Source organism: Centropristis striata, chromosome 13, assembly GCF_030273125.1.
Source record: "Centropristis striata isolate RG_2023a ecotype Rhode Island chromosome 13, C.striata_1.0, whole genome shotgun sequence".
NCBI lineage: Eukaryota > Metazoa > Chordata > Actinopteri > Perciformes > Serranidae > Centropristis > Centropristis striata.
The window spans coordinates 25,151,219-25,170,432 of record NC_081529.1 but is presented as its reverse complement, the minus strand read 5'-3'; the positions used below and the strand labels follow the sequence as shown (position 1 = coordinate 25,170,432).

Here is a 19,214-nt window from a genome sequence, read left to right as displayed (position 1 = left end):
GCAGTTCACCACAATACCCGCCCAGCAGTGTTTCGTTCAGCGCTGTGCTTTATGTCCTGCAAAATGCAGCGTCGTGTTGCCCCATTGTGTCTTCTTGTCACCTTTGGAAGAAACAAAATGCAACTGTATCATTCAGAGTTGTTTATTAACTAAATATTTCACTTGACCACACGATTAAAACTACATGAGACACTTGTGGCCCCTGGTTCGACGGCCCCATGACTTCCAACCTGAGCTAACCAGCAAGTTGAGATAACTTCCCTCCATACAATTTTAACGTTAAGCCACAAGGACATAAAGCCAGAAGTACCTGGCATGGCCCTGACCTGTGAACTACAGTGGGAACCATAATAACGCATCAAATACCGAAATCCCGCCCAAATTATTAGTAATGATGTGATGTCTGATGTGTGATTGCCTGTTTTATCAGACCAACACTTGAAAACACAAAGAGATTAAGTCTATAATAACATAAAACAGAGAAAAGTCATGGTTTCCTGACATTAAATAAGCATAAAAAGGGGACTGGTTGGTTGATTTCTGCATTATAAAAATGTTGATGCCTAATATTTGGATTTTCAGCTAAATTATTTCAGCTCAAGTTGAGATAACATCTCAACATATACTGTTAAAGTGCCATCACATTCAGGGCATGAATGCATTCATGATTGAGCACTAAAACAGAGTTCGCATTGCTATTTGTGTAGCTACAAGCAAGCGTTTACTTTAAGAGATGCATCTTTGCTCGGCCTCATTTTCCTCCAGGCATGGGTTGAACTTGAAGCTCGGGATATGCACTGTTTGTCACTACGGTGGAGAAGAGAAGCGAGATGTGAGGGTGAAATTGGTCGTGAAGAGAGAGGAGAGAGGAGATGATGAAGGGCTGTGGCAGTATTTCTGAGAGCTCCATCTTACCCTCAAAGTGATGTTTCCCTTTGATATATTTTCTATTTCCTGTGCAGTCACATTGGCACGACACGAACAGTCGACCTCTGGCATTAGCTCTCTGTGGGAATGTGTTCTCACCACAAGTGCTCAGGCTATATTTTGAATCTATCAGCAATGGCAATTTTCTTGAAAAATTGTTTTTCTTTTGCTGAGACACACAGAGACACACACACACATACACATGCTGTTTTATTAATGCATGCGCCACACACAAAATCACATCGGAAGGACAGGCCTTCAAATAGCCATTTCACTCTTCTTTTGCAGCAAAACTTGTGTCCATGAACCCACACAAGGATTCTTTTCCTATAAGCTGCAGAACATTACGCCACTTATAAAAGATAAATGCCTAAATCTCAATCTCTTGTGTCTAAAACACCTCAAAGCAAAATCAGCCAGGGAATTATGGGAATTCGCTAAAACCTTTTACTTTCTGAAATTAATCCAATATCATGGCCTCAACTTGTTAAATTAAGAAGGACTTTCATGCTCGGAAATTACAGCAAAACACATAAACCCTTAAATGTTTTCAAACAAAATACTGAACCCAAAAAACACAATGTTTTGACATATTGTTAATTTGTTTTGCAAACTTAATAATGGCTTTTCGTCCTGTTTGTCATTACTCGTGAAATAAGAGGACGAGTTGTAGTTTTTAATTATTTAACAGTGAGCTCTTTGTGACGATCAGAGAATGCATAAAATGTTAAGTGCAGTAAAGTGTGCTCCATGACTTGCTGTCAGTCAGCAGTATTTCATTGGTCTCTGTAGCACTGATCATGCAGAATGACAGTCCCCAATGAAGTTAGCAACGAATGAGTTGCCTGCCAGTCTCTTTATATTTTTAAAGTGTTCGCCTCTGCACCGGACACAAGTTGTGATGAGTGATTTGAGAACATATAATAACCAGGCGGCAATCTCTGTGCCTGAGCATGGAAGCCACCAGGAAGTGCATAAAGCCTGCAATTCACCGAAAATTCCAGTAGGGGGTGCTAAGATTGGCTGCAAAAGAAATCTGCCCATTCATTTCAGTGCTAAATTTGAAAACTTCTCACTTGATTTATTATCTCAGAAAAAATTTTCAGGGACAACATTATGGTCTCAATCACTAGTAAAAAATCTTCTTCAAGACAATTTGATGTCAATAGTTCTAATAATGGCCCCATTTAGAAGAAAATAGAAGATAAAGAATCGTATGATTTGGGGCGTTTCTAGCTTTGATTGACAGGTCACTGACAAGGCGAGCCGTCACCAGGAGAGAAACAGAACAATGCGTATCCATGGCAACATGTCAATAAAGTTATATATAACGTTATATAGATAGAAAAGAGGACGTTTAGCGGTTTGGTCTCGTAACTTTGACCCTTTCACTGTATTTTCACTTAATGACAGTTTATTTGAACGTTTTGTTCAGTAAAATGTCTTGTACAGTGTTTGGTTGGACTAACAGACACTCCAAGGAGTCGCTGCTCAGTTTTCTGAGGTAAGAAAGATACATTTTGTTTTAGTTTTTTTGCTAGCCAAAACTAACATCCCAGTTAATGCTCCAGTTAATGCTAACATGAATTAGCAGCAGCTTCTCTCAGTCGGGTTGAGGTGTAGAGAGGCTGTAGTCAGTGATCAGATCCCTCTCCTCCTCCACAGTCCAAATATGGTCTGCTCCCCGTATCGGAAACATGATGGCGACGCAAGATGGCGACGAGTATAACGATGAACTCGATGCTTCCAATGGGCCACAAACCAATGGGTGACGTCACGGTGACTACGTCCATTATTCATATACAGTCTATGATAATAACCTTTAAGTTGACATGGATAACATGTTACAGTAGTTAAAGCAACATTAAAATTTTGGAGCCAGGCCCTTTTTGCTACCTGATCATGGACTGTGACAACAATAGATCGTAAGGTTAAAAGAAGCTTCTCACTTGCTGATTTAGGAGTAACAGTTTAAAAAAAAATTGGCATGTCAATTGTAACTTTAGGCCTGTTCAAAGCATTTCACAAAGGATTTTCAGAGCTAAAACCAGCTAATAAATATTACATGATATGTTGACCAATCAGTTGAATTTACAATAAAAAATAGACAAAAAATCCTCCAAAAGCATCATTTTAAATCTTATGCTTACCTTTAGATGCGCTCAAGTGTGCTGGAAATAAGTAATATAGCATTAAATCGACAAAAAAATCTTAGTTATATTGTGATCAGAAAAACATTAATCATAGCTTTAATTATTAAGAATCTTTAGCAACTCGATCCGAACAAGTTACTCTTGTAATAATAATGACCAAACATCCCATTATTACCTCTGACAAGGACGTTATTTTTTGGGTTAAGTTTGTCGGGTTGTTGGCTTGTTTGTTCGTTTGTTAACAGGATTAAGGGAAAAAAGCAACTTGATTTTCATTAAACTTGGTGAAAGGGTTTAGCATTGGCCAAAGAAGAGCCCATTTAACTTTGGAGTAGATCTGAATCTCACTTTTGTTACGATAGGGCGAGATAGGGAAGTCTGCGCTCTCATTGGGCCCTTGATTATTGCACTGGCACTTTAATATATGGAAAATTCTAAATCTTTATGTCTTAATGTCTTATGCCACTTACCAAGGGATGTCAGTGGATAGGTGGCAGTGAGGACTGATGGGACCAGACAGAATCATTAAACCAGTCATTAGTAATGATCCTTCAATTTAAAGCAGCTTGGGGTTAGCTATTGGCCGATGGCTTCAGGTCATGATTAAGCTTTGGCTCTGAGCCTCCTCCATTCATTCCCCGGGCTCAGCGACAGCTTTATGTCCCGGTGATACACAGCGGGGCTAGGGGGCCTGCTGAGGTCAGCAGGGGCGTACCTGGGCGACAGAATTTGGAAGATCTGTGAATATGCTAAGAGAGACTGGATTTGTGGAGCTCGAAAATAGTTTGTGTGTGGCAGGAGGTGGTGATGATACGAGGGCAAAAGCTATCGCTAGAAGCGCCATCTACAGAAGTAGAGAATGAAGCATTTGTACACATCTGCTTCAACTGGCCAGAGGGTGAGCAGCAGGTCAGAAACAGAAAATAACCAGATGTCAGCTGGAGACCAGATTGGTTCATTTTTTCTTTCTAATTAAAGGCAGCGTGAGTGTTATTGGCTGCAAGCAAGGGATGCAAATAAGAGCAGAGCAAGCCTATGAGAGAGAGACAAAGAAGTTGAAGAACATGCCGTGAGTGACTGACAAGCTTTTAAGCAAGAACTGGAAATATCTCAAAAGCCTCTAGCGAAGCATGAAGAGCTCCACAGTCAGAGAGAGAAAAGGCGGCCAGAGAGAAGCAGGGATGGTAAGATACAAGGGTAGGAATTTTGCTTTTGAGGAGATAAAAGCAGACATGTTTTCAAACAATAGCTAAGGGTTATTTTAAGTATCAGGTGGTCGGACATTAGAAAAAGTCGGAACAGAGTCAAACAGTGAGAAAGACAATAGACAGGCGTTGCTGACTGATAAAATATTGTGCTTGTTTTTGGGGGGATCTGTCTTTTTTTCGATCCCTCCATCTTCCGGGAGTTCTCCAGTAAGATTAATGTCCTACCATCAAATCTGAGACTCCCTCCTGTCAAACACATGCTCCAAAGCCTATTTATAACCGGACGCCCTCTCGCAATCACTAATGAGTCTCTGGGTGACAAATGGATTTGGAGGACACCTTGCACACCCCGGCTTCCACTTCTCCCATCACTCATCTGGCCCCAAAGCCCTCTTCTTACTTAACTTTTCTCATTCTCCTGCGTCCAAACATCCTCCTGCCCCACATCTTTCTGCTCTTCCTTCAGCTTTCATGCTTTTTTGTGTAACACACACCTTAGACCACCAATTTGTTTCCTCTTCACCAACCTCTTTCTGCCAGCCCCTGTATTCCCCATTTTCGTTTCTCCAAGTGCCATCCACCTCTATTCTTAGCCTCCCTCTTTCACTCGCTGCCTTTGTCTCTGAGTCTCCCTCTCTGTCAATCTCCATCTCGCTCTGTCTCTCAGCTAGTTGTGAGTCAGTGCTAGTGCTTACTGGATTAGCCATGGGCGGCTCTGCCAAGTGCTCTGGGGCTCTGGGGCAGAACACTTAACAATTGTCAGATTTTAGTTTCATTCAGCCAGCAGGTGGCAAGAAGAAAGGGGAGGAACAACCACTAATGGAGACGTTTCTTGATGTCTCTATTTATATTAAATGGTGCTGTATTCTCACTTATTGAAGAGTCATAGACCCCCACAGGAGTCCTGCGTTGGCTCCATAGGCGTCATAGTCAGTCTATTTCTGGAGAGGCAGTTCAGCTTTCCCGTGGCTGTGATTGGCAGCATTAAGCCTGAAGGAAAACATCCAATCAGATTGCCCCTGAGACGCATAAAACATGCCTTTTTAACTTGGCTAAATGTTACTTGGTGCTCCGACCAGAAAATATTTGCATGATTTACTGATCCCAGCAGACAATACAAGCATGCAACTAAAAATATACAAGCAGGAACATTGTGGGTGAAGTTTTTCTGATCAGAGCATTTACAGATTAAAAGTGATGTATTAATTATGGGATCAAAAAGTTCTTTTTGAAAAGCTGTACTTGATGTTTATATGCTTTCATGGTTAAATTAACAAAGGGAGAAATGTTTTCATTATTCCCTGACATCATCACTTAAGTCAAAAACAATGCAAAGTAATCAGCATACAATTGGACTTGTCTCTCTTTCTTTTTTTTTTGGTTTGATCTATTTTGACTGCAGCAGTTGAGGAAAAATATTGAAGTGGTGGTAGCAACAGTCACTAATCCCTGTCCTGCTGTGGTAAGCTGTTTGGGAGTGAGCTGAGACATTGAGGTTAATGTGGAAGGTGACAGAAACTTTTCTGTTTTTCTAACTTCCACCAAGAAAACTGAAATTTGCAGATAAACCCCTGGTGATATTTCAATATTTTATTGATATTTGGATGTGATGATGTGCTTACTTTACTTACACTGTAAAAAAAAAACTGTTTAATTTACGGTAAAATACTGGCAGCTTTGGTTGCCAGAACTTCACCGTAAAAAATACAGTGAGTAGGGTTTTCTATTCTAAATTTAAATGTAAATATCAGCAAAAACTGTAATTTAGACCGAGTGGTCCCTTTATTTTTAGGGTAATTGTGTCATTCATTCACACATTATGGTATTTCTCCATAAATTTTGCATGAAAATGTTATATTTTTTACAGCAAAACTGTGTGTTTCCTACAGTTTATGACGGAAAAAAGTGAAAGTTTTGTGCTACTCTTTGATTTACGGTAATTAAAAGTGTCTAATAAGGTGATTTAAATTTTTTAATTTTACACCCTATTTTTGATGTATTTGACAGAGTTTTACTGTTATTTCTACAAACATTTTTTACAGTGTACTTACAGTTTGATCCACACATTACTGTATGACATTTACATTTAGTGTGCAATTGATGAGATATGAATCTGTTGACAGTTACTTTGGGGGCATCGTGAACAATTAGAATGAATAAACAGCTTTGTCAGAAAGTAACATTCTGTTGTTTTAGCATTTCCTGCTAGCAGCTCGGTCTTCTCAGTGGACTGTATTATTACTATATTTCTGAGAATTAGCAGTAAGTTCAAAGCCCATGTTGTTTGCCATACAGTGTTAGCTTTGGCTTTTTTTTGCTCTTTGGTTAAAGTATGAGCTCATCTCGAGGTTTGCACCAAAGTATCAAGGCCTATTTCCTTAATTTCTTTCTCTTCTGCCTAATATTCATCTTTATCTCAAATATTATTTGTTGGGATATATGCTCATCTTTGTGGTTCAAAGTTTGTTACAATCCAAGTTAGCATTAGATAACAGCCATTTATGAACAGTAATAAAGCGTAGTGATCAGTGTTGGGGAAAGTTACTTTACTAAGTTTCTCCCCCAAAATTGTAACTAGTTACTTTATAAAGTACGTTCAAAGTTACCTATTTAAATGTTCTTTAAACATGCCATTTGGTGTATTGTCTCTTCTGTTGTAAAGAAATGCCCACACTACTGACTCTTTTCAAGAGGAAACATGGAAAGCATAACATCTTCAATTTCATGTATTTATTTATCTATTGAGCAAACAAAGCATAAAAAAAATGTTTCTTATCTGCCATAATGTAAGGTCAAAACCATAAAATAAGTATCAAAAAGTAGCGCTACGTGTCTTGTTATAACAAAACCATAATCTGAGTACTGTAGGTCATTACTTACCTTACCTCCAACCCTGGTAGTGATACATTCATTCGTATTCCAGCTGTCATTGGGCGAGAGGCGGGGTACACCCTGGACAGGTCGCCAGACTATCAGAGGGCTGACACATAGAGACAGATTTCAGTTCACGCTGATTCACACCTACTGACAATTTAGAGTCACCAATTAAACCTAAGTGCATGTTTTTGGACTGTGGGAGGAAGCCGGATTACCTGGTGAGAACCCACGCTGACACGTTGAAAGCATGCAATCATGTCATACTGTACATAGTATATATAACTAACAAATGACATGGTCGGAAGTAACTGTTGTTTAAGTTTAAGGCAAGATGCACTTTATATTCTTAAAAATGGGTACTCCCAATATCATAAAATTACCATTGCTGGTATTTAATAAATGTAATGTGTATTGATTATTGTACATTTAAAATAGCACTTTATATTTACTGTGCAATCGGGCAATCTGCAATATAATTACGCACCTAACACTTTAGCACTCTGCTCTTCAATCAACCCTTTGATATAATAAACATAGATTTTAACACTAGTGAAATACGTTTGGTCCCCTGACCCCTGACCCCTGACCCTTGACCCCTGACCCCTGGCCTGTATGTTCCATGATCCCCTATACTTTTCATTGTTCTTGCTTCTCTTTTTCTTTTCTGTTCTATTGTGCTCAAGGACACGTTTTCTCTCCTCCTGCTCATTCTGGCCATGAAGGCCAACTGCCAACTTGTTGTTATCGATGTTTTATTGATTTTATTGTTATGGTATTGACATCAACCTGCCAAAGGGACTAAAGATGGAAATTAGCTGTGGGCTTTAATCTTGCATATTTACATGTATATGTTCATTAATATGTATTGTCCCTGTTTTAAATAAATAAACTCAACTCAACTCAAACTCAAGTAATATAATATAATATATATAATATCGTAATACTGGTTTTAACCCTCTATGGTACGCATTATGATGCTAGTTAGGAAAATAAAATGTTTGGAGTGTCTTAAAAATAGACTAAATAAACATAATCTTGCCCGTAGGCAACATTGTACCATAAGGGTGCACAAGTGAAAAATATATTTTTTTAAATTCATTTTAACATAATTGATTTAATAAACGTGTAAAAGATTCAGTAGCTTCAACAGGGTACAATACATAACATTTTAAATTTAAAAACATTATCAAAGGAACTTTTTTAACCGATTTCTTGTCTGAATGTGCCTGTGGGCAACATTGTACCATTGAACCAACGACTCATTGAAATGATTTTCTTCAACAGTCTCAGTGTATGAAACTATCAAAAATGAAAGTTTACTCTATCAGTAGGAATATATTTTTTCCTGATGGAAAAGGGCCACGAAATTACGTTTTGAGTGATTTTTTGTGGTGCAAAATGGCAAAGCTGTTTCCTTTGGAAAAGTCTGCAAAATAGGGTTTCAATATGGCCTCCTGGAGATCATGTGACAAATTAAAGCTTTGCTGTTGGTTCCCTATACTCTTCCCTCTTTTTTAAAGTATTGCTGCACTCAAAAACATGCACTGTAGAAATTTGACAGACCAAAATGGGTATGTTGCCTGAAGGCACCACTGTACCATAGAGGGTTAAAGGCTGCATTACAGTAAAATTAAGCAATTTTCTGAACTTAGCAGGCTGTTTTAGCTGTTCTCATATCTGCCTTTACCCACATTATATCCACATTACTGATGATTTTTTAAATCAAAAATCTCACTGTGTAAACATTTTTTTAAAACACCAATAATCAACTCGTCAATATCGCCTCAGTAACGATATCGATATTGTGGTATTTGGTCAAAAAAATTATATTAGACGTTTCGGTACCTTCCATACCCAGCCCTATGTCAACACATTCATTTTCCTAACCTGTCCAAGCCTGACCTGCCGCTCGTATCTCTCCTCTGCGGGTGGAACAGAGTGTACGGCTGCTTGGCTGTTGTTTGTAACACTAGGCTTGTCAGGGGGTTGTCTTTGCTGTTTTTGTGTGTTGCAATGGGCGCCGTGTTGTGTTTGCAATGACAGCTTGTTAACGTCTAACTCGTCATCTCCTCCTCCTCTTTCGTGCCAACTGGCTGCTTCAACCCCACCCCACCCCCGCTCACCTACACGACATCACCACACATCCATCTGTACCCCCCCCCCCTCCCCCCCCCCCCCCCCCCGAGCACCACCCCAAATGAGACGCTGGAAACACATGCGGCGCTGATGGAGACAAGAGAAAGAGAGGGAAAGAGGCATGACAAGCAGGAGGAGGGAGAGGGGGATGCTGTGGTGGCAGAATGAGCTGGTACCCTTGATGCATGTGCAAAAAGATCAATGGATGTGTGATGTGTGAATGGGAAAAACCTGCATCCTAACACAGACAGGCACATGATGTAGCATACATTACTGCACAGCTATTAGTATCTGGACAGCGTGGCGTGTGGTAGGACAGCCAGTGATACACAGGGCTGAGAATACAGGATGAGCATGGTGTACAAATGGAATTTATTTCTTTGAGTCGAGATTATACATTAATCATGCACTGCATAAGGCATTTCAAAAGCACAAGGACATGTATTACTGGTGCAGAATGCAGAAAAGGCGGCGTGCCATTATCGCAGCATACTGTAAGTGAAACTGAATAAAAGCAAAACTATCTGCAGAAAATGTAATTATTTATCCGGGGGAAATGTGCTTCAGATGCCCTCTAAACAAGCTACTTGCAGCAGCAAAACACTTCAAACCTCTAATACTTGACTTGAAGTCGAGCGAAAAAGGCTTCTGCTGTTCTTTTTGGCTTCTTGAGAAAATGTGTAGGTGTGTAAAAAAACAAACAAACTGAAATGTCCACAGGGATCACAAAACTTTATGTATTCTGAAAAAAGTCTTTGCAGAATGTCAGAGTTAACCTCTTGGCAATGATTCTAAGCTATATACTGTGTATCTTATACATACATTTTCTCTATAGTTTTGACACCAATGGTTAGGCTTAGAGGTCTGTCATTATATATAGTTGTGGTTGATAAGATGTGGAAGATATGTGGTCATTTGGCATAAAGCATTGCCTAGGTTTTGTTACTTAAATATGACTTACAAGGACCAAAAATATGTTTTGACCCATGTTTGCACTTATGTAGGTTAGGTTGTATTTTAGCCAGATGCTAAACAAGAAAGTAGAAGATGTTTTGAATGAAGCCTCATACATGCATTTTGGCCTTTAATTTCCTTTTTTATAAGCCTTTCCATAGATATGACTGAAAAAGCTGAAATTCCCCAAAAGGGTGTGCATTAAAAGATTAAATATTTGTCCAACGGGAATCCAAATCCAAGTTGTTCCAACATTTAGATCCCACCCCTTATATCAACTAATGTCCAAAACTTGTATCAGATTGTGAACTCCCAAGTTTGTTCCAATAAGGTGCAATCCTGCCATAAACAGAAACTGCAAAAAATGCATAATGGAGTATTTTAATTCACCAAATTTCTCAATCATATAATGTATAACATAATTGCTATGCAAAGTGGTTGGCATTCCAACACTAAACAGGGCCTCACACTAAAGTAAAAAGACACTCATCTTTCAGACAGCGGTACTGTCTTGCCCTCTCCTCTGTAACAGGGACAAACAGGTAGGCAGCAGAGGATGACGGGAGATGTGAAGGCAGAAGGTGAAGCTGCTGTTTTGCAGGTTTTTTCCAAGCTCCTCTGCAGCCCACTTTGTGATATCCCCTGGGGACTGGTGAAACAAGCAATTACTCTAACACCCCACTAGGGACTGCTGTGTGCCGCACATCTCCCCACTCGTTCTGGGATCATAAAGAGGCGTGACAAAAACCCTCCCAAAACAGGCTGGAATGTTGGATTTGGGATTTCATCTTTTATCTGTGTCACAGTTTTTTTTCTTTATCTTACTTCAAATACAGATGGCGTCTTTGTATTTGTGATGCTGTTTCAACATGTGTGTTTTGTGATCTCCAGTGTCTGTCCTCTTAGATCAGGGGTGCAGTGTTAACAAAGAGAAAAAATTGTCTAGAAAAAATTGTTTGATGATAAAACAGAAGTTTTAATTTTGATTCTTAACAGCAGTCTGAAAGCTATTTCCTGCGAGGTAGCCTTAGGAAAATCCACCACCTCCCTCCTATCCTTCTATTCTACATTCATCTCATCTCTGATGCCAGTTGACAGAAAGCAGTTTGTTGTGTGACACATGACTATCAGCATCATAACACAGATCTGTGCCATGTTGACTCGACAACTTGTAAACTCGACGCCCTGCTTGTGCCACATCTGTCACTGGCTGTGTCTCCTCGCCATCATGCTTGTGCAACCTTACACTGTATGCTTGTCAGACAAATATGGATGATTGTGTGTGTGTGTGTGTGTGTGTGTGTGTGTGTGTGTGTGTGTGTGTGTGTGTGTGTGTGTGTGTGGCTGCAAACAGCTTTGTGGAACAGCTGACCTGTTGCCAAGGCGACCTATCTGCAGTGGCAGTCGCTGTCATACTCAGCTCAGCTAATGTCTGCCTGTTTTTATTGATCGCTTCTTTTTTACAGTTTCTTGGAGGTAATTTTTTTGCCTCCTGTTTTTTTTTTATTAAAAGAAAAGTTAGCATTACAATTCAATGAAGAGGAAAATTGCTCCTGTTATTGTCATTATTCAAAGAGAATCTGTGACTGTGAGTGTTTCCCTCTCCAGGTAGCAGAAGAGAGGGACTGGATGAACCCACCTTATATTCCAAGGGTAAGAAAACCCTTACTTATGAAGACATCTGTGCTAAAGAATCTGTGTTTTGCTTTTAGTATTTCTGGCTTGTTCTGAGGCTATAAAGGGCAGGCCCCATTATTATTATTATTTTTTTAGGTTTTTATATCATTTTGTAACTTCCTTGTTGTTCCTTATGTATTAAAATGTACGGGGGTCACAGTAAAACATATTTTAGCCACCTAAAAAAAAGCAACATCTAATTATTACTTTATATCCGTTTAAGTCTACGCTTAATTAAGAATATTTTAACCGCTTTATGATGGGAAAGAGACTTTTTATTTATGCTTTCTTTAAAGCCACCAGACTACATTAACAAAAGCAGCAATTTAACCTTGCAGAATACAAGTTGCTAAACACCTCGTTAGGTTAGTTTGTTTATCATTTGTCATTATTTTACTTTCAAATCCTAACTAACGTGGCATCTACAGCAGTAAATTCTGCGCTGTGCTAACAGTGACTCTGCTAGGGTTCACAGCTAACTGTCTTTACCTACATCACTGCTTTTTGCTGAAGCTGAGTGAGCGTTTCCATTTCACCTGGATAAGAACGCAGCAAGAGGCTTTTGAGGTCATTCATTGTCTCCAAGTATCCCAATTTGTGCTCTTCAGTTTAACTTTTTCCACTCTCTCTGGGGTCCTCATGTTTGGCCTTGTCTGCAGGGCCTCAGCTGGTGCTGCATAGTTCTGAGAGCAAATTGCACCCAGCAACCGCTGCACACCTGTCACCAACCAAAACGACGCCAAAAGTCTTTGTATGCCTATTTGCCTGCCACAGAAGCTTACACCACCTGCTGCTGTACATTTTAGAAGTCAAATATTGAGGCTATAGTGCTTAGACATAATATATCAAGTACAGTGACACTTATGAATGTTATAAAGCCATTAAATGAAAATGCTGCTGAGTGAAATGCAGCCAAATTGCATGCCAGCTATGCTCTTGTCACAGACGCCGATGAACTCGAAACTCATTTTTCTCAGTTTCACTGCCCACGGTCGCTTCTGTTTGCCTGGTGGAGCCTAATACGTCCTCTCTTTAACATTCTCCTTGTTTTTCGGCACCTCTCCATCGCCCCTGCCTACATCTGTTCCGGTAAATCATTTAATCAGCTGATGTAAGTGACGAATGAATTTCAGTTTGTAATGTAATTCACCACTTTGATTGATAACCCATGGCCAGAGCTCTAACTAATCTGACAACAGATGTGTTCCTGTGGGAGAGCGCTTGTTAGGTTAGCCCGTTGGCTCTGTCTGGAATGAGAATGGCAGCGTGCTAATACTACAAGAGGCTTGGCAGATGGGTCTGCCGGGAGTGGAGGCAACAAACTACATGTCAGAGCCAGCTCAGTAATCCAGCCCCGTAAAAGAAGTAACCTTAACAGTGCTGCTCCAACGGCAGCTGAGAGCCCCTTATTTAACCAGCAGCGATGACAAGATTTACTGCAAATTACACATCATTACACGATCATTAGGAAACCTTAGGCTTCCAGACTTAGCAACACAAATCGGGTTTTTGCTTTCACTCCACTGAAATTATATTAGAATAATAATAATCTTGTTTTGGTGCTTAAGTGTTTAATTAGACACAAGAACAACACAAAAAAACATTAGATGTCATTTGCAATTACTTTGCATTTTTACTGCAGTGCCGTGTTTGTCTCTTTGTCAGTGGAACCGGCCGATTAATAGGGTTAATTCAATATTAGTTAAATTAATAAAAAGATAATAGCCAAGACTGAAATTTAGTGTTGGCAGTGAGCCTCTAAATATTAGATTGTTGATATTGTCCCAGAGATCTGACAAGCTCACACTTCAGTTGTTATTGAAGTGGGAAATTTAACTGTGTGTCACCGTTACATGACAATTGTTTTGTCTCTGCCATCTTAAATCTTGAGTGTTTTTTTTGTGTGTGTCATTTTTTAACAGCTCTTGATAATTCCTTTAATCTATTTTCCACCCTGTCTGATTGTTGCAGCAAAATACGTTTTTTTCCCCTCCACCACTGGGGAAAGAAATGCATCCATCCTGTACACAAGCCACAATTTTTTTTAATGTTACCTCTATTTTATTTCCAACCTCTCCTCATTATGGACCTGATGGTTTCACCCAAGGGAGCACTTTAAGAGATTTAGAACTTGAAAGTTGGTTCCTGCAGTATCATTAAAAAGCCATCCTATCTCTCACTCTCCTGCAGTTTGGAAGTTTTGACACCTCTAGTTTCCCACCGACAGTCTTGGCAACATGCCTGCAGAAGGCTGTGGTATAATTAGCCTGATGCTGTCAGTGTGTTTGGCTTCTGGAGATGAGGAACAGTAAAAATATCTGACCTGTCCAGAACCAGCTTCATGAATCCACAGTAACAAGATTAACAGTAATTTATGTTGCTCACACATTCCTGTTTGTAACGACCTTTCCTTTTATTTCATAACATTCTTAAATTAATTTAACCTTAATTATACAGGGCAGGTTGACAATTGAAAACGATGCCCTCTGTTCTTGATCTTCGGGCTTTATTGCCTCCTACACTGTAGATCAGTAATAATGCATGCATAAGACAAACAAAACTGGGTAACTGCACTTAAAAACATTGCTTCATGGTGCTGCTAGTGGTACCTTGCACTGATAGATGTTTTTGTACTGACCTCTTGGGGGCAGAAGAACAACAAGTGAGCAGAAACCCAACCCTTTACATTACGTTGGGACTGAACCATTACCAGTAAATAATCTTTAGGCACTAAAATAAGTAAAAATGTCTAAGAAGCTCTGCAGAGCTGCAGAATTGAGTGATATTTCTCGATGGGTTCATCACCCCTTTCACATTACACACAGTTATTTGATTCATTGTTGATATAAAACATGTGGAACAGTGCTGCTTTAAGTATGAATTTTAATTACTTTCTACACCATTGTCTGTATTTCAGGCAACACACACTGAGACACACGCCTACTGCACACACAAAAAGCTGAAAACACAAAAAAATGTGAGAAGATTTATAACTCCCTTACTGCCTCCTTCCTCTGGTGTTGCCCCCTCCTTCTTAATAACCCTGCTCATCTCATGAATATGCAGATGCTCTGTGTATCAGCTCAGATAGAGAAGGCTTCTTAAATCTTCCATTTATGTCCTAAGATTTTCTTTGCTGCTTAAGCTACTCCACCAAATTTCACCCCATCACTCATATTTCAGTGAGTGGGTGATTTGCAGCATTTTATGCGCCAACATGCATCTGGATATCTGCATGACTCTGTGTGTGTGTGTGTGCATGCTGTTAATATTATAGGGCCAGTGGGACAGATAATGACCTATTAGACGTGAGTGATTTAGTATGGAGTCCTTGGCAGCCATCACAGGGGTATGTCTATTACAGGTGACCTCCACCTGAGTGTTTTTCTGCCTGCTTTCTAATTCTTATCAACTGTGGCTCCTCTTGTCTGTCAGAAGGCCTTTACTGTGTGCACTTTTCTTTTCAAGTGGCAGTTCTTTCCATGTGTTTCATCGTGTTCTGAGGGAGATATGTGTCGATGTGTGAGCGAGATAAAAGAACTGCTGGCACATTCTGATTGGATGAGGGATTTCATCCACCTGTCTCCAACAGAGTTGGCCTGTTTGCATGATAAGTAGTCACGGTCAGCCCCTCAGGAAAGTCTGGCTTTTCCATCCTTAGTCCCCCCCCCCCCCCCTTCCTTAAGTCTCTTTTTTTCGGTGAAGAAAGAACTTAAAGGGACAGTGGCTCTAGTTCCATTTTATCCGAGAGAAGAGCACTTGACAACTTACCCCAATTGATGAATAGAACTACATGTAAGAGAAAAATTATGTATTTTCAATTTTGGGGTGAGGTGTCCCGTTTAACTTATTTGCTGACCTTGAGTTATTATTTCACTGAAACCATAAGATGAAACTTTGAACTGGTTATGAAACAGTTTTATATTGATTTCTCTTTCTATGACCTGGGAGTTATTCTTAATGCCAACCATGATACCATCAGGTCAGATTCTGGCGAAATCAAACAAAATCATGGAGGTTCTCCACAACCTTCTGTAGCTCAGACTCCAGTAAAGGCACTAGCAGTGACCAGCCTGTCATCGGCAGACCCAGACCCACCCCCACCATCTCCTCCCCCCTGACTCCTCAACCTGCTTCCTTGGAGCCAACATTGACACCACACTGCTGGAGGCTGATACTATTTTTCTGGACCCACATGAGAAAAGGGAGGCATGTATAAGACAGAATCAGGACTGAGCTGGGGAAACTGTTAGACCCTGCTGCTGTTACTTGTAGCTGCTTTACAATTATCAGCTGCTTGTTGGGTGCTTTTGTGTTGTGTTTGGTAAGAACAATAATTTATGCTTGAGAAAGGGACTGTTGGGCTCTTCTGAATGATTTGTTGATATATGGTATATGGAGGCTCCTTTTGTAAATGTAATTGAAAATACAGCATCAAAATAACAAAATAGCTTCAAAACGACAAAAGACAAATGTCGCTATTTATAAAGTCTATTGTTGCCATAGTTCAGTGTGTTCATTCTGCGAGGACAAGAAAAACAGTAGGATGGTAGCACAGGTGTCGGTGTTCCCCAACTGCCAAATCAGTCTTTTATGCTTTGTTTTGTTGCTGCTTTCATCACTTGGCTCGCCGGCCCAGCAGCGTGCAACGTCGTGCTGCTCTGCTGAATCTATTGAGATTGGCTTGAAAGCACCCTGGGCACTTGATGTCATAGCTCCATCTCTGACAGCTGCGGAATGAATTTAAAAATGTACAGATAGATATTTGCATACGTGTTTGCTTTTTAGATCTTTTTTTTGTGCTACGTTGTGAATATTTTTTGGGGGGTATGTTGCTCTCCTGTTGCTGTTTCTTAAGCCTTGCTTCATTTAAATCTGCACACAGGAGGTCCACTGTGGGGACAGTAATGCTGCAGACAAAGGGACAGTGTTGGATGTGCTATCTTCAATAAGAGCACCTGGATATTTAAGCTTTTGTCTAAGCAAGAATCTGCACTGCAGATGTTTAATAACTTACCGGTACCAGAGGCTGTTCTGTGACCGACACTGCACTGTGATCTCCATGTGGGCACGGTCAGACAGGAAGAGACATTTCCAGCAATACGATCAATAAGGTATCAGATAAACAATAGGAATAGATGGCCATTTAGCATGTACACTGTTTTCCGGCCTGTGGCGAGCTCTGTATGTGCCCGATGTTTACGTACGTGTGGCAGTGGACCAAACTTATTCCATCGCCCTGTAGGTGTTTGTATTATCAGCAGCAGCCTTGTTGTGATGTTCTGATGACTCAGGCCTGCAGTCTGCTGCCTCTGTCATTCATGCTCACAACGTGTAACATCCACTGTAGTTTATAGGTTGTAAAGTAAACCAACCTTTGGTCAGAACAGGGAAACTGAATGAGAAATGGGTTAGAAAATCGGTTCATTTCATTCTTCATTCTTATTTTTTCTTGCATGCAACCTGGTGGCACAGAAATATGTTTTGCACGAGTTAGTGTCATGCAAATTTTTAATTATATCTAAATTCTAAGTCATACCGTAGTTTTCTGTGTATCTCCCCTTTCAAGTTGAAGCCATTTGTCACATAGGATTAGCAAATCACTGCATTCTGTTTTTATTATATTATATTAATATTATATAATTTTATTTCAGACATGACACAATACCGAAAAAACAAACAGAAAATATACTCAAAATATTGAAATGAAATGTCTGAAAACGAGTAGGATGAAGTTGAACTTATGAACTGCTACATATTTGTACATCTCATCTCTTAATGTTTACTATTTGAATCAAACGTTATGCTTATATACAACTGTCAACGTAGATTCACCTTTGATATTTATATTTCTGATCCACCATATATAAATCAGTCGATTGTACATTATACACACATTTTTGTACATCAAAAATAAAAAACCAGAACACCTTTACTGTTCCATAGTACTATATTTTCCAAGCATTTCAATTTAAATACATTTTCTTGTATTTATTTATAGTCATTCTCTGTTTAATCTCATTGTCCAAACAATTCCATATATTTTTATTTACATTTTAGTCAACATCCGAACTTTCTTGGAATTAGGGTTGTACTTTTAGAAGATAGAAACCTACTTTTGATCTGCAATCTGTCATAAGGAAAATAATGTCATGTATACTTCAAATCAAACTGTAAAACTGACTACAAATTGATTTTTTTTACTTGATGAAAATACATGAAATATCAAAATCAGTAACTCTATATAATACTCTCAGTAAGTATATATCATTTTTTTGTGGAAAAACACAATGAGTAAGAAGTCTGAAGGTTGATATACACTGTAAAAAAACAGATAAACAATAGCTACTCAATAAAAATGAGGCAACAGATTGCACGCAATATTATTAATTAATTCTAGCTACGTTACAAGTTGAGTTAATAACAATTAAAAACGGACTAATTCTAGTGTTGGATTCATTCAAAATTCTCTTGATTTAGAATTACATACACATAAAGATTATATTTAATGTGATCAAAATAAGTAGATTGTATCTCAAACATTTTTATATTAAAGTTACTTAAACAACTGCCTCAAAATCAAGGACGCATTTATATTTAATACATTTTATCAAATATATTAAGTAAAATGAAATGACTACAGAATAATTTATTACAGTGTATGCTGCACTGCATCTCTCTCCATGTGGCGCAAGTCTGACTGAGGCATCTGCCACCTGTGACTTCCAGTCAGATGTGCGCCCTGTGGAGATCAGAGGTCCAGGCCCCACTGTCACAGGAGGTGCACCTGTTTGAAGCAGCTCTGTATGCAGCCAGGCATGAAGTCTCCATGCTCTCCAAACATCTTATTTTTCCATCACTTAAACTCTATTATCTCCGCCTGCCTCCATCTAGCATCTTATTGAAGGTAGCATTCCCCTCCCCAGTGAGGTAAACTGAGCAGCACTGATGAAATGAGGTGTGGCTGGAGTGTCTTCTTCACACCCAGTGGCAGTAGTTTGCTGACTGACCCGGTTCAACAACAGCCTGTAATTAAGAGGCTTTCTCACCTGCTGCTGGACTGCTGTTATTCCAGAAAAAGACAGCCGGCTTTTACCGAGATGACAAGTAAAACAAAGAGGTGCATTATGCTTGCCAACTCCACCCGCCACCACCCTCTCTCTGTCACATTTATATATCATCTCTTGCATTTATCCCCCAGTTGAATACACACACAGACGGCCCCAGAGATGTTGCCGTGGAGCCGTGGCATGCTTGCGTGCCTTTGTGTATTAACAGGTGC

General features: G+C 39.6%; 1 protein-coding gene across 2 annotated transcripts in view; it reads left to right on the top strand.

Annotated features, from left to right (window-relative positions):
• srcin1a (SRC kinase signaling inhibitor 1a) overlaps positions 1 to 19,214 on the top strand; it is a 128,150-nt gene that overhangs the window by 46,154 nt on the left and 62,782 nt on the right. For both annotated transcript variants that reach the window (XM_059348938.1, XM_059348939.1), the window contains exon 2: positions 11,864 to 11,908. In XM_059348938.1, the coding sequence (XP_059204921.1) occupies positions 11,864 to 11,908 (45 nt within the window). The remainder of the gene's footprint in view (positions 1 to 11,863; positions 11,909 to 19,214) is intronic.